We start from the raw sequence: 13,063 nt of genomic DNA, 5'->3' as shown, positions 1-13,063 counted from the left end.
CAGAACATATTAGAGTGGTACTAGCATTTTAGCTGCACGAAACTGTAGTGTTTGGCTGTATGTTTATATGTATTTTTTATTTATTTATTTATTTATTTAATGGGTTTTAGAGTGTGAAAAAGTAATTGAAAAGCGCGTCTATTTATTGAAAAAGAAGAAAAAAAAAAAAACTTAAAACGCTTATCTTCCGCATTGTCCTTACCACCAGTCAGGGGTTTCCGGTGCGTCGTCAGTGTGTTTTTCCGGTGAGCTTGAAGCCACGCAGACATGCCAGTAAGTAACTCTACGACTACGTCTTTTAAATTTGACATCGGTCTTCAAAAGTGTTTTCAACGCGAGAAACTTTGTGCAGTGTCAAAGGGCGTCGATTTAGTGCGTTGTTAATGGATTTTGTGCGTGTGTAATGCGCGTATAGACATGTAGAAAAAACCTCAATATGGCGAGACACGTGTTACACAAAGCAGCACACGAGGCACCATTTGGACCTCAAGACTCGTGATGATTTCTCTCTGTTTATCCACGATCCAAGATTTAAGTACAGTATAGATATATCGCAATTTGTGGCATTACTTTGTCTTGGTTTCCCTTCTTGGCATCTGCGGGTAAAGAGTTGTCGACCTTTGATCCCCACAGGAAACTTGTTTTGTTACAGAAGTCTCCATGGAGGTACAAGAATCAAGCTGATGGCTTTTCTGTGTTTCTCTTTCAGCTTGCAAAGGATCTATTGCACCCTAGTCCGGACGCGGAGAGGAGGACTCACAAGAAAAAACGTCTTGTTCAGTGTCCTAATTCCTACTTCATGGATGTCAAATGCCCAGGTCAGTTTGTTTTTGATGGCAGCCAGATCAAATCCTGGATTCTTGACAGGAAAATGAAAATATGTTCAAAGTACAGAGACATCTCAGTACTGTACCAAAAATTAAAATCTGGGTCTTTGAGTCACCATAACTACTGCTTCTTGAAATGATGTGACGAAAGGTTGTCATTCTGGTAGATTATCCGATATCTTGCCTATATGTGTTGCCCTCTCATCACTCTCTTGGTGATATGGGTGTCAAATTAGGCATACAGTGACACATGTGACTGTCTGTCTGTGGAATGAGTTTCATGTGACTCCTTTATACAAACAGTTACTGGAACAGTAATAGTTAACTGTACAAATGGTTTTATAATGGCTGTTACACTGCAGGTTGCTGTTGCTTGTAGTGTTTCACTTTCATGGCTGCCCTTGTGAGTTCACATGTGTGTTTTTTTGCAGGTTGCTACAAGATCACTACAGTGTTTAGTCATGCTCAGACTGTAGTACTGTGTGTCGGCTGTTCCACAGTCCTCTGTCAGCCTACAGGAGGAAAAGCTCGCCTCACAGAAGGTACAGGAAGGGGGGAGGGGTGTTTGTAGGAAATAGTACCTGTCGTCTCAAATGTACTTGTAGCTTGACACTGTCAAATCTGTTTAAAAAGACACCCCATCAGATCTCTGTCTGTGCATTTTATTAACTCTGTGTTTTTTTAATAATAAATTACTGAATATTTGAGTGTCTGAAAACAGGACCCATTCTTGTTATGTACAGACTTCTTTGCCTTTGTGTTGCCCTCTCATTGTAATCGTCATGAACAGGGTGTCAACTGAGGCATACAGTGACTCTTGTAGTTGTGACAGAAATTCATCATTGTTGATTTATTTCAACACAATTATCTGCAAGCACAAATTCTTTTTCATTCAGACATTTTGCTGAGACCCTCCTGGTGTGTACAACAGGAAATTTTGTATTGATCTTGCTGAAATCTTGTGTATTACTTTATGTAAAAGCTGTTCAGAAAAGCCTGCAGTCCTTTGCTGGTAAACTGCAACATAAGTGAAGTGAACCTTGCAATTTGATACTTGTCCACATTTGGGATTGACATATTTCAACTTAATATTTGTTTTAAAAAAAATCAAAATGTATAATATAATCTCTTTAGATAAAAGGGTAGTATTTTATATATGTGTCGTTTTTTTTTAAGTATAGTTTGAGCTTGAGGTCAAAGTATGTTCTTCCTGACACTCTGCCGTGGTGCCTTTTCAGTATGCTCTGCTGTAAGTTACTACGTCCGAGGCAGCAACTGCTCGCACTAAAACCGCTCTTGTTTGGAGTTGACTCAGACACTAAAAAGGCAGATAACAGTAGTTTAAGTGTCCTGTTGTACTCTCTGCAGTGAGTCAGTTTATGCAACTTATACACACACGTAATCCCATCACAAACAATAGGAATGAATAATTTGGGGGCATTAAAAGGATCTATAAGGGCTTTATTTTGTTGTATATAAAAGTTGGAACAATGGTTTTAAAAATCTATTTGCTGTGTTTGTTTTCGATCATCTCTAATATAGGAGGAAAATCCCCTCTGGGTTTAGCTTCTTGAATGTTAATGTTTCATTTGTACCTCTCCAACATTGATGCATTTTTCTTTGAAACTAAAACTTGTTTGGGTTTCATAACAAAGCCTCAAGCAATTCATAGCTAAAATTGAAATGTTAAATCTAAAACTACTGGTTATTGCCATCTGCACTTGCATGCAGATAGCTGTTAAGAGAGATTAACAAAAACATTTAGAGCAACATCCAAGAGAGCTAGGATGTTATTTTGGTGGTGTTTGGTGGTAGCTCTTCACACAAAGATCACCATGATAACCAAGTGGTTAATAACTAATTACTAATAACTAATAATTGAAATTGGCAGAAATGAGTAATCTGTTAAAAGAGCCTGGAATAAGCTCCGGGACCAATATTTAAATTTGTTGTAAACAAAGCCAAACTTCTTAAACTATCGTCAGGAACTCTGGTAGACGTATGTTTATGATACACGGCCCCCCTCAGTTTGGAAATGGACACAAACAGACGTTGCGTGGGATGCTAAGGAGCAAAAAGCTTTGCACGTTCTCTTCCGCGGATCTCGTGCGTCTCACTTCCGTGCATCACATTTGCATGGAAAGCATAACACAGCCTTAAGCCTGATGCTGATAGCCGTGTCCATTACACCGCTAATAAATCCAATGAAGAGGAAAAACACAGCACATTAAACAAGAGGCAACAATGGAAGACATCCAACAACTTACCTTCTTTGTGATTGCCATGTGTCTCCTTGTTGAAAAGCTTAATCAAGCTTTGCTTTAGATAAGACTGTGAGCCGGGAGAAAAAAAATACAGCTGCTGTCGCACAGTGAGTTAAGAGTCTTTTGACCAGTAAACGAACTGCATTGTTGTAGCGGAATACAGATGTTCTGTAACGAAATCCAGAGCACTTTCTGTTCTGACAATCCAGACCCCAAAAGTTGCTTACTGGAGCTTCAAAGTTACTTTTCTCAGCTTCAGGGTTTTCAATGAGAAATTTAATATAAACTGACCAAAAATTTATTAATTTTAGTTTTTTTTTTGTTTTTGCTCTAGCACACAGCCTTTTTTTTTACACCACCATCCAGCTTCCATTTAACTGGGCAGACAATCAACACAGCCAACATCACAAATGGATCAACTACTCTCTCAGACATAAAAAAAAAAAAAAACTAAATTACACTTGCCTTTGTTACTTTGTTAATTTTACTCTTATATTAAATTTTTGCTTCTTTTACCAGGATGCTCATTCAGGAGGAAACAGCACTAGTTTGACCCAGTCAAGGACGGGAAAAGACGGAGCAACACTGCCATGGACCCGACAATGTGATGAGAAGAAGAAATTAAGGGCATGAATACAAAGTGTGTAAAATATGTCTGCACAGTATGCATCAACTATGCTTTGCGATGTTGAGATCCCATCAAGAACACGCATCTATCAATTCTTTGCTCTCAATAAACCTAGGTTGTGTTTTTTGGTAAATTAATCCTGCATGCTTGTCTTCAAGTTTCTTCTGATCTCATGAAGGCTCTAAGATGTCACTTGGCCTGGTAGAAGGCAATTGTCAGCTCAGGACCCTTAAAAATGTGGTTAAAAAGAATAGGGGATTTTAATATTCTGATATTTGGTATCCTCCAAGTATACATGTAAAGCTTCAGCAGATATTTGTGGAGTATGATTTTTTAAGACTTTTTTTTCTGGTCAATTCTAGGCAATGACGACTAGAATTAAAGCAAAGAAAATAGCCTTTACTACAGTTATAATATTTACAAGCTGCACTTTGCCTTATAAATGCTGAATGATCTGTGTCCAGACGTGAGATAAATTCACACTCATATGAATAATGTATACCTGCTGGGGCAGAGTCAACATTTGAGTAGGCAGATGTTAGTGCAGGGTTGTGTCTTATTGTGATTTGATTCAGGGTGTGTCATTGCTGGCGCTGCTTGGGTTTGCTAATGCTTTTTAAATGAAAACACAGTACACAGGGAATTAACACTAAATGACATCACTTTGGATATTTTAGTGTGTGATTTTATATGTGCTTGCAATGTTTTCAATAAAACTTTTAAATATTTCTCTTCAAGATGCAAAAGAAAGTTAAAATCCTAAAGCCTTAGGATGATAGGGTTAAATCTCAAGATAAACTACAACTGTTTTTAATTTCGGTTTAACCACAGCTTTCATTTTTGGTTGTAGACATGTATGTGATTTGCACAGTGTAAATGTGAAAGCAGCAATAGAAGAATCCAATTGGGAGGGAGTGAATAACATCTTTCCTTAAGGGTGAAGTCTTTTTTCTTTTTGCTTGTAAATTGAACAGAGCTTATTAATAAATCACAATTGATGAAATGTGCCTTCTTGTTGCTGATTGGTTGTTACACAACAGAGACCTCTTACACCAAAAGCTGAGATAATAGTTTTGAATGATAGTTTCAACCGATTGTATCAGTAGTAGGACTTCAATCTATGAAGACCTTCACTTGTTTTTTTTGTAGTCTGTATTAGTGTTGATAAGGGGTATGTGCACTGACAATGACTACATGTGAAGCTATCTTTAAGGGACTGTATCATTTTACTTTCACTTCAGAGCTCCTTCAGATATCACCAGATAAAAACTGAAAAAAAAACCCTATTTTGGTACCCTAACAATACTATTTTTTTCGCTAAGTTAAATAAGGGGAACTATTTTGAAATACTGGTATAAAAAAATTCACATCAAACAACATTAAAAACATGATATGAAACAAACCACTGTGGGTGGTTCCTGAAAACATTTCTGTGTAATGCAACCCCTGTCATTTGTCACTGGATTTTCCGAAGACCTTGAGTTCCATCTTCAGGTACAACTACTAACTTTTTCCACACTTCAGTCCATATGGCTTAGCTCAAACTAACCACCATGCACTGTCACATAAAATAGCTTTTACTACAGCAGCAAGGTGGGACTCCCCCTATGCTTAAATACGATATGCACATGCTATCAATGTCCTTCAGTCTCCGGTTAAATTGCAATCTCTGATGTCCCAACATACATCAATTCAGAAAGCAGGATAAGAAGTATTTTGGGCCAAAAATATAGTTTGCAGGAATAGTATTAAAAACACCATGAAAATTTTCATAGTTAGCGGCATGTAACACTGCGGAAAACGGATGTCTTATCTGCTGGTATCAAGAGACGGTTGAGGGACTGGTGAGGTTTAATTTCATAAGTCTGTAATGATGGCAGAAGTATATTTGACACGTGGCTGATTTTCCTCAAGAAATCACTAATAGAAATAGTTAACAAAATTTATATGCTACTTCCAGGGTTAGCAAATATGTCTGTTACATCTGCACGTCTGTTGGTAATTAATGCAGATATGGCAAGACTTACACATGAGACCGAGTAGTCTTGTAGTTTCAGGTCTCCAACAGGTCAACTGGTACTGTACAGCTGTGCTATCTGTAAAGGTGAAGGCAGGGGGTGCTCAAGTGCAAAGTTTGTGTCAGCAGCCAGCACTCCAGCTTCTGTTAGGAAGCATGTTCAGCTGAAAGTCTTGAATCTTTGGTGGAGTGTTTGGAAACATTTTTGAAGACTTTTTTATTCTTTGTGGGTTTAGTCCTAAAGATACACAAACTATTGACTATTTGATTCATTATCCTGACAGCCCCTCACTCATACCAACATATTTTGGTTTGTTGTTTGGCTTCTTGTCTTTGTGGCACTTAATTCTGATGCATTTCTCTGTTCGGATTAATACAGAGGAAAGGAGATAGCAGGCGTGATGTATACAGAAGTGTAGTCACTGAAGGTGTTGCTGGGGTCCTTTGTGCTGCAGACCTAAACATGTCTGTTGAAAGCTGGAGTCATCTGTGCCAGGTTATCTGTGTGTGGGAGGCAGAGAGGAGGATTGAATGGCAGGATCGATGGCAAGGTGAAGAAAAAGTCATTCAGAGACATGGCCAGATGGGTTTTACAGCATTGATCCGCAGTTTGCATTCTCATCCGAGGTTTAAATCTGGCAACGTGAAAGTTACTGAATAAAAGTGATTTGAAAGAAAAAAGAAAGAAAAAAGGAGAAGAGACATAGAGGTAACAGAAGTGTGAAGAAGTGTTTTGTGTTTGTATGCTGGATGTGCGGCCTGTTGGCCTTTCCGCAAGAAGATGAAAACATGCACAAAGCACACTCAACTGGGTGGAATGCGGATACACACACACACACGTAATTCTGTTTATAAAAGTCTCTACTTAGCCAAGGACAGAGTAATTACACATCACCAGCTTTCAGTGCACAATTAACTGACCTGAAATCTACTGAGCAAGCTCCAGCTAACCCCATGTGTCTCCATGCAAATAACCTCCAACAGAAAAGAGCCAGAGTCTGGGCCACTTGTCAGAACCGACTGGATACAGCACAGTGAAGACCTGTGTCCTGTGACAGTCTGACACAGAATGCAGGGTGCAGGGCGGCTGGCAACACAAAAAGTCAGACTCATTTTGTCTGGTTAAAATTTAAATCCTATCAGCACGTTTCAACAGCAGCAGAGAGAAAATTATACTGTTGAGTTACAGGTTTCATTGGATGGTGTCTTACAGTTCACATCGCTTTTTTATCCTCGGACTAGTAAACAACTAAACAGAAATCATAAAGAAATTCTAGCTTTATGTCAAAGATTATATTTTTAACCTACAGACTGCCTTGAGGAATTAGCTACAATGTTAACATTTTTTCAGATTACATTAAAAGGATCATGAGGAGTTCTGAGTGATCTTGAAAAAGTCTTACTTCCAGATGTATGCCTGATTGTTATCCACACTTTAAAATGAGATTACCAGCACCAATATAGGTCATTGCTAAATGCTATTCCTCAGCTTCCAGATTGGTTTGGACAGTACTGGATTTATTTATGACACATCAGAGTCTCTATGACAACGCCAGGCTGGCTAACAAAGTTTAGTAGAGGAAGAGAGATCTGTGTTGTTATCTGCCGAAAACAATTTCTGTGATTAATTTTGTGGTGATGGTGGACACAGGAGCTAAACTGTCAGATGAAAAAAGGACAGAAGAGCAGAAGAAAGCTAAACGGGAGAGTGATACAACCCGAGCTAAAGGCTGAAAGAACTAAACTGTTTGTGGTAATGTTCATGCCAACCCACAGTCAGCAGTTATTCTGCAGTGGTCTGTTCAAACTTGGGAGTCTGTCAATAAAATAAAGAGTGAGGTTACGTTAGCTCTGCTTGGTAGATGACTGACAGGACATAACGAGGATTTGTCAGAGAACCAGGCTGTGGGTAACGCTAAATGTGGTTGGCTACCAAACAACAGTACACACTTACAAAGTTACAAAGATGACACTTTGAACAGCAGGGCTACATAACTGTTGATAAATATATCACCTTGTTGTGTTGTATCCAGTAAAAAGTGATCTTCAACAAAAAAAGGTAATGTTTAAAAAAAAGATCCAGTCACACACACTTTAAGAGTCATTTAAGCTACAGTGTGCGTGTTACTCTGACCCAAGATAGTCCTCACAGTTCCCTTAAACCTAGCAAAGATTTTGTTGATAACAATGTTTGCCATTTGTTGGTAAGTAAACTACTTTAGCACTGATTAAAAGGCAGAAATGGAAATATTTAGTGGTACATATTTATCCAGTGATTTATTTTGATTGTGGGTTGGATTGTCTTTTCTAACCCCCACTGTCAGTAAATTCCTCAGGTGACACTAACCTTATGGTACAAGAAGCTTCTGTAATGTATTATAATTACTACTCAAGTATCTGTCAGGATTTTGTATTTAGAAACTCCCCCCAGAAATCAGAAATTCCAGATATACCTTTTTTGTAGGCAGAAATACTTGAATCTTCAAATTACATTTTCTGATTTAAAGAGTATTCTACCATTTTGTTGCCTGTAATACGCATTAAGTATTAAGAAAGGCTGACGCCAGAAGAAGAATATATCTGTTGCATAAGTGTAATATCTTCAATATAGGTTAAAAGAATACAATGTTATGACATTCGAGTGAGCATGTGTTCAGTGATTACAGTAGTGTTGCCTCATAAGGCCAGAGTGAATCTACTTTGATGCATGTGTTTCACCATCTCCCAGCAGCCCTCAGAGTTAGGGGTCCCCTGAGTTCCAGAGTGACAGAGGTAATATGTGCAAACATATGCCTTCAGACACACACACACACACACACACACACACACACACACACACACACACACACACACACACACACACACACACACACACACACACAAAGTTAGGGTTACCGTGATGGATGCTCTCCCTGAATGGCCATGAGTATTAAAAGCTCAGCGACCGAGTAAAAACAATCAGTCATGTCAGTTTGACACAGCTTGGAATTAATCATCCCTGTTTCTCAGATAATTTCCTGCATTAATAATTCTGACCATGTAGCTTAAATAGTCTGCATGCTGTGAGTGTGTGTGTGCCAGCACCATGTGGGAGATGGAGAGAAGTCTGAGAAGTCTTTGAGGGGGAGGTGGGGACATCAAACTGCATGCATCTCTGGTCAAACTCTCTCAGCTGCAGCCTAACTACACGACAGGGGAAATCTACAGCAGGGTGGATACAGGGATAAATCATCTTTGTGCGGCTTTAAGATACAAAAGTATGAAAATATTTGATAAGATCATCTTCTGGAGCCGAAGGGAGAGAAATAGGATGGCAGGGGGAGAGATGTAAACACAGGCTGTTCCTGTGTTTGAGCACACTGCTTTGTGTTGGCTAATTGCAGCTGAGTCCTTAATGGAGGAGGCAGATAATGTGTTAGGACTGTTGTCAATAGTAGCATGGAAGAGAGGCTCATAAATGTAAATACATTATCACCAGCCAGATGCCACTCAGTTGTTTTTGTTTGCCAAGTTGTTACTGAGCGTGTTTAAATGCAGCTGGCAAATAGATGATTTTTCCTGCCAGGAAAGTTTCTAAGTCAGAAATTATCTGAATAATGTTAGTATACACATAAACTGTTGCATGAATTCTGAAGAAGAGGCCCCCCATTTTTTTTTTTTTTAGGACGGATTGTCCCAAAATTGCAGGGGAAAAATGGAAACAGGAATCAAACAGATTGCCTGTTCTACCTTATGTTCACCAAATCTTTCAATGAATCCAACCATTTTTCCATTGTATTTGTCATTAATGCAAGAACCAAACCATACATACCTGCTTAGGGCCAGGATCTCAGAAAAAGAGAACACATAAACACTCAGAAGAAAAGGAAATTTACAGTCTGCCATCGAGCTGACCTACATTCTTGTGAATATGAGTCGGCACCACATCAGCATGTTATTATCCACCAACATGTCAGGGAACATCATGACTGTTCAAATGGTTATGAAGCATAGGCACAACATTACAGTTTTTAGCAAGTAGGGGCTTGTCAACTTGCTATATAACTACATAAGATCAGTAATTGCTGTAAACATGTATGCTTTCCTCCTTGAGGTTACCTTCATTGAAAAACAAAGAGCATTCAGTCTCTGTTTTAGATAGTTGTGTCTTCTTGTCTGAGTCCCCAGATCATTATTGTTCTCTGAGCTGTTCTACCAACACTTAATGTGAAGGACATGCTACTTAACCGTTCTGCAAAGTGCCTACATGTTCAGTGTGCAAGAAAGAGAGTGTGTGCATGTGTGCGTGTGTGTGTGTGTGTGTGTGTGCATTTGTGTTTCTGCGACTTCCCTTGCTTTGGATTCATCTAGTCTGTGTAAGAAACTCCCGTCTAATACAGACACAGACGGTTGGCATAGAAACCAGCATCACTTCTCAGGGAAGTAACAGGCAAGGGATGGGGGAAGCAGAGAGAGGAGGGAAGAGTTCAATTGAATATAAGATTCTAATATTACCCCCCTGTTTGTGTTTGTGCTCGTGCATGTGTGTTTGTGTGTGTGTGTGTGTGTGTGTGTGAGTGCATAATAGTGATAAGCAGAGGGTTCAGAGCTAACAGCAGGGAAGCAGGATCATAAAGGGCAGAGCAAATAAAACTGAATGAAGAAACTCGCAGTGTTTGCCGGGTGCTGGGACTGTGAGCAGGGTTGGCTGGGCAGATGAGGGAGAGGAGGAAGAGGAAGAATAAGGACAAACCAACTTCCTGCCTCCTCTCCTATTTGATTGCAGATCAATTAGCATTAAAAGTTTTTCATGCTGCAAAACACCTGCAGTAAGGTAGACGCACATACTCAAACGATGTCAAGGGTGAAAATATCTCATTTAAATCAAGTCCCACCTGGATGCTAACATCCAGGATTGAGCACGCCTGGCAACTGCTCCTGCCTCTAATTGGCTGACTGTCCAGAGTCCTCAACTTGGGACCTGCTTCATACACAACGAGACACTCTGACAGGAGGTATCTCATCTCAGAAGCAAACACAGAGAATAGATGAGATAAGAAAAACCAACCACTGAAGAAAAAAAAGAGTACACCCAAACCTTAAAAGCACAGATGACCAGGCTTGTGAGTGGAGTATGCAAGTGTTACAGGTATTAGAGTTATGTCAGCGGAAGCAGCAACAGATGAAGTCCTGTCAGGGGAGAAACAAAGCACGACTCTCCTGTGGCATCATTAAAAACCCCATCGTCTCTCCCTTCATCCTGATTCAACTGAACAGCCTGAAAAATAGGTCAATTAACAACCTCTGCTCTCTCACTCTTTCTCTTACTCTTTCATGCACACACACACACACACACACACACACACACACACACACACACACACACACACACACACACACACACACACACACACACACACACACACACACACACACACACACACACACACACACACACACACAAACACACGCGCACAGAAGAACATCCCCTGCACATGGCCAGAGGGGTGTGTGGGTGGCTTGTGTTGCCATGGAGTTAATATTGTACTGGTCTGCTTCTTTGGTGATGGTCACAAAAGCTAGTCTTGGACAAGGTTTGCTCACAAGTACATAGAGAGTATACAGTTTGTAGTAGAGCTGTTGTTTTCTAGGAATTTCCATCCTCATTCAATCAAGACTGACTGGAAATACAAGCTCTGCACATGCATTTATATTTGGATGCAGGCCACACTTCATCGGTATTAAAACTTCATAGAGCACTGAAGGTGTGCTAGACTTCAGCAGACTGCACGATAAACATTGGCATGAATGTATCAGGCAGATATTTAAGCGCTCCTAATCTGATCTATTACCAACAAAAGCCCACATTAATATTATTATCCAGATCTGCTGATGCAATAACAAAGTTACTCCCATGATTGTGTGCGTGCTGCATAACCAACTAATCCAATCACCCCTCTAATGGACTTGAGGGATGAAGGAAGTTAATTGAACAGAAAATGCAGAAAGCACATAGCCATAAAATCATAATCCACTTACTGTGTGCATCCAGCCCCATAAAATAAAAATGTCTACGTTGTAGTCTATAAAGGGAAAAATTGGCACTTAGTATGTGTAGGTGTAAGTGTAGCATAGTTACTTTGGCAAGGATGGACACAGCAGTAACTTAAGCATAGATACACATATCACTTCTGGGGCCCAGAAAAGTACTGCTGTGCTGTAATTTTGGGCACACTATGTTTGAGGGGGAAACAAATATAAAAATTCATATATGTGTATCAATTCTATCAATTATTAGATACTTAAAGGTAGAGTCTGCAGGATTAAAAAAACAAACAAAAATGAAACCAAAAAACACTTTGACAGGAATAATCCATCTTAATTGTCTCCTATGGGCCTCTTTACATGTGTCAGTGTCTGTGTCTGCTTCAACCCTATCCTCAGCCTGTATGCTGATGATTTGGTTGTACTTGTACTGGGATGTTTCAAGGTGGAGAGCATAGACTGTATAAAACTTGACCCAGTCAACATGTCACCCTTCTGTTCCTGACTCCATAAAGTGAAGCCAATCCACAGACGCGGCCACATTTGATATGACGCCAGTTCGAGCTACCTTTCTAACAGCTATAGAGCGCCTGTCGGTCATGTGAGTTGAGCTGTGTCTCTGATTGGACAATCAAATGATATGTATATCTCCTACTACATACTGCTTATGAAAGTAGTATGTAGTAGGCACTACACACTACTTTCATAAGCAGTATGTAGTAGGCTCTTACATTTATATTCCTCTGCTACTCCGGTTTTTGTTGCTCCGCTCTCTGCCATTTTCACTTCTGATATGGGACCAGGCGCGTTGTATTGTGGGTAACAGTAGGCGAAGCAGACTGGTCCGATGCATACTGTGGATTTTTCCTGATTCAGAACGTTATCCGGGTATTTTTCTCATACCACAACTCTGACATTTGTTCGCATACTGCATACTGCATACTGCATATTACATTTTGGTCGAATCAGTAGGCACTGCTAGTATAGTATGCAAATTCGAAAACGGCCTTAGAACCCCCCCCCCCCCCACACACACACACACGTTGTGTGCCAATAGTGAAATGAGCAATTCATGTGGTTTTTTTGCTTGTGCATATGCTTTTTAATGCCTTAAACTTTTTTTTTTTTTTTGCTGGGTGTGTACATGACTACAGGTCTTTCTGCAGCCAGCCTCAAACAGATCCTCAATGATCAGCAACTTTTAGCACTTCACATATGTTTAAACCGAGCTGTGTTCGTAATAAATCCCAATTTATAATTTATCAAGTAGGGAGTAGAGAATGAAGAGGTGATTTCGGACACA

General features: G+C 39.7%; 1 protein-coding gene and 1 non-coding gene across 2 annotated transcripts; both read left to right on the top strand.

Moving 5' to 3' along the window:
- The first annotated feature begins 159 nt into the window (after positions 1 to 159).
- rps27.2 (ribosomal protein S27, isoform 2) lies at positions 160 to 4,713 on the top strand. The gene is made up of 4 exons (XM_074683092.1): positions 160 to 273; positions 710 to 818; positions 1,259 to 1,369; positions 3,611 to 4,713. Exons 1-4 carry the CDS (start codon positions 268 to 270, stop codon positions 3,637 to 3,639), a joined length of 255 nt encoding a protein of 84 aa, XP_074539193.1. The 5' UTR covers positions 160 to 267; the 3' UTR covers positions 3,640 to 4,713.
- LOC141801462 (small nucleolar RNA SNORA13) lies at positions 1,009 to 1,144 on the top strand. Its single transcript, XR_012599399.1, has one exon. It is a non-coding gene; the product is annotated as a small nucleolar RNA SNORA13 (small nucleolar RNA).
- Positions 4,714 to 13,063: the final 8,350 nt, after the last annotated feature.

This window comes from Halichoeres trimaculatus, unplaced genomic scaffold (assembly GCF_033239565.1).
Source record: "Halichoeres trimaculatus isolate MK-OKI-2021-1 unplaced genomic scaffold, fHalTri1.1 fHalTri1_scaffold_12, whole genome shotgun sequence".
NCBI lineage: Eukaryota > Metazoa > Chordata > Actinopteri > Labriformes > Labridae > Halichoeres > Halichoeres trimaculatus.
The sequence above is the reverse complement of the archived record's forward strand: the minus strand, read 5'-3'. Positions and strand labels throughout refer to the sequence as shown.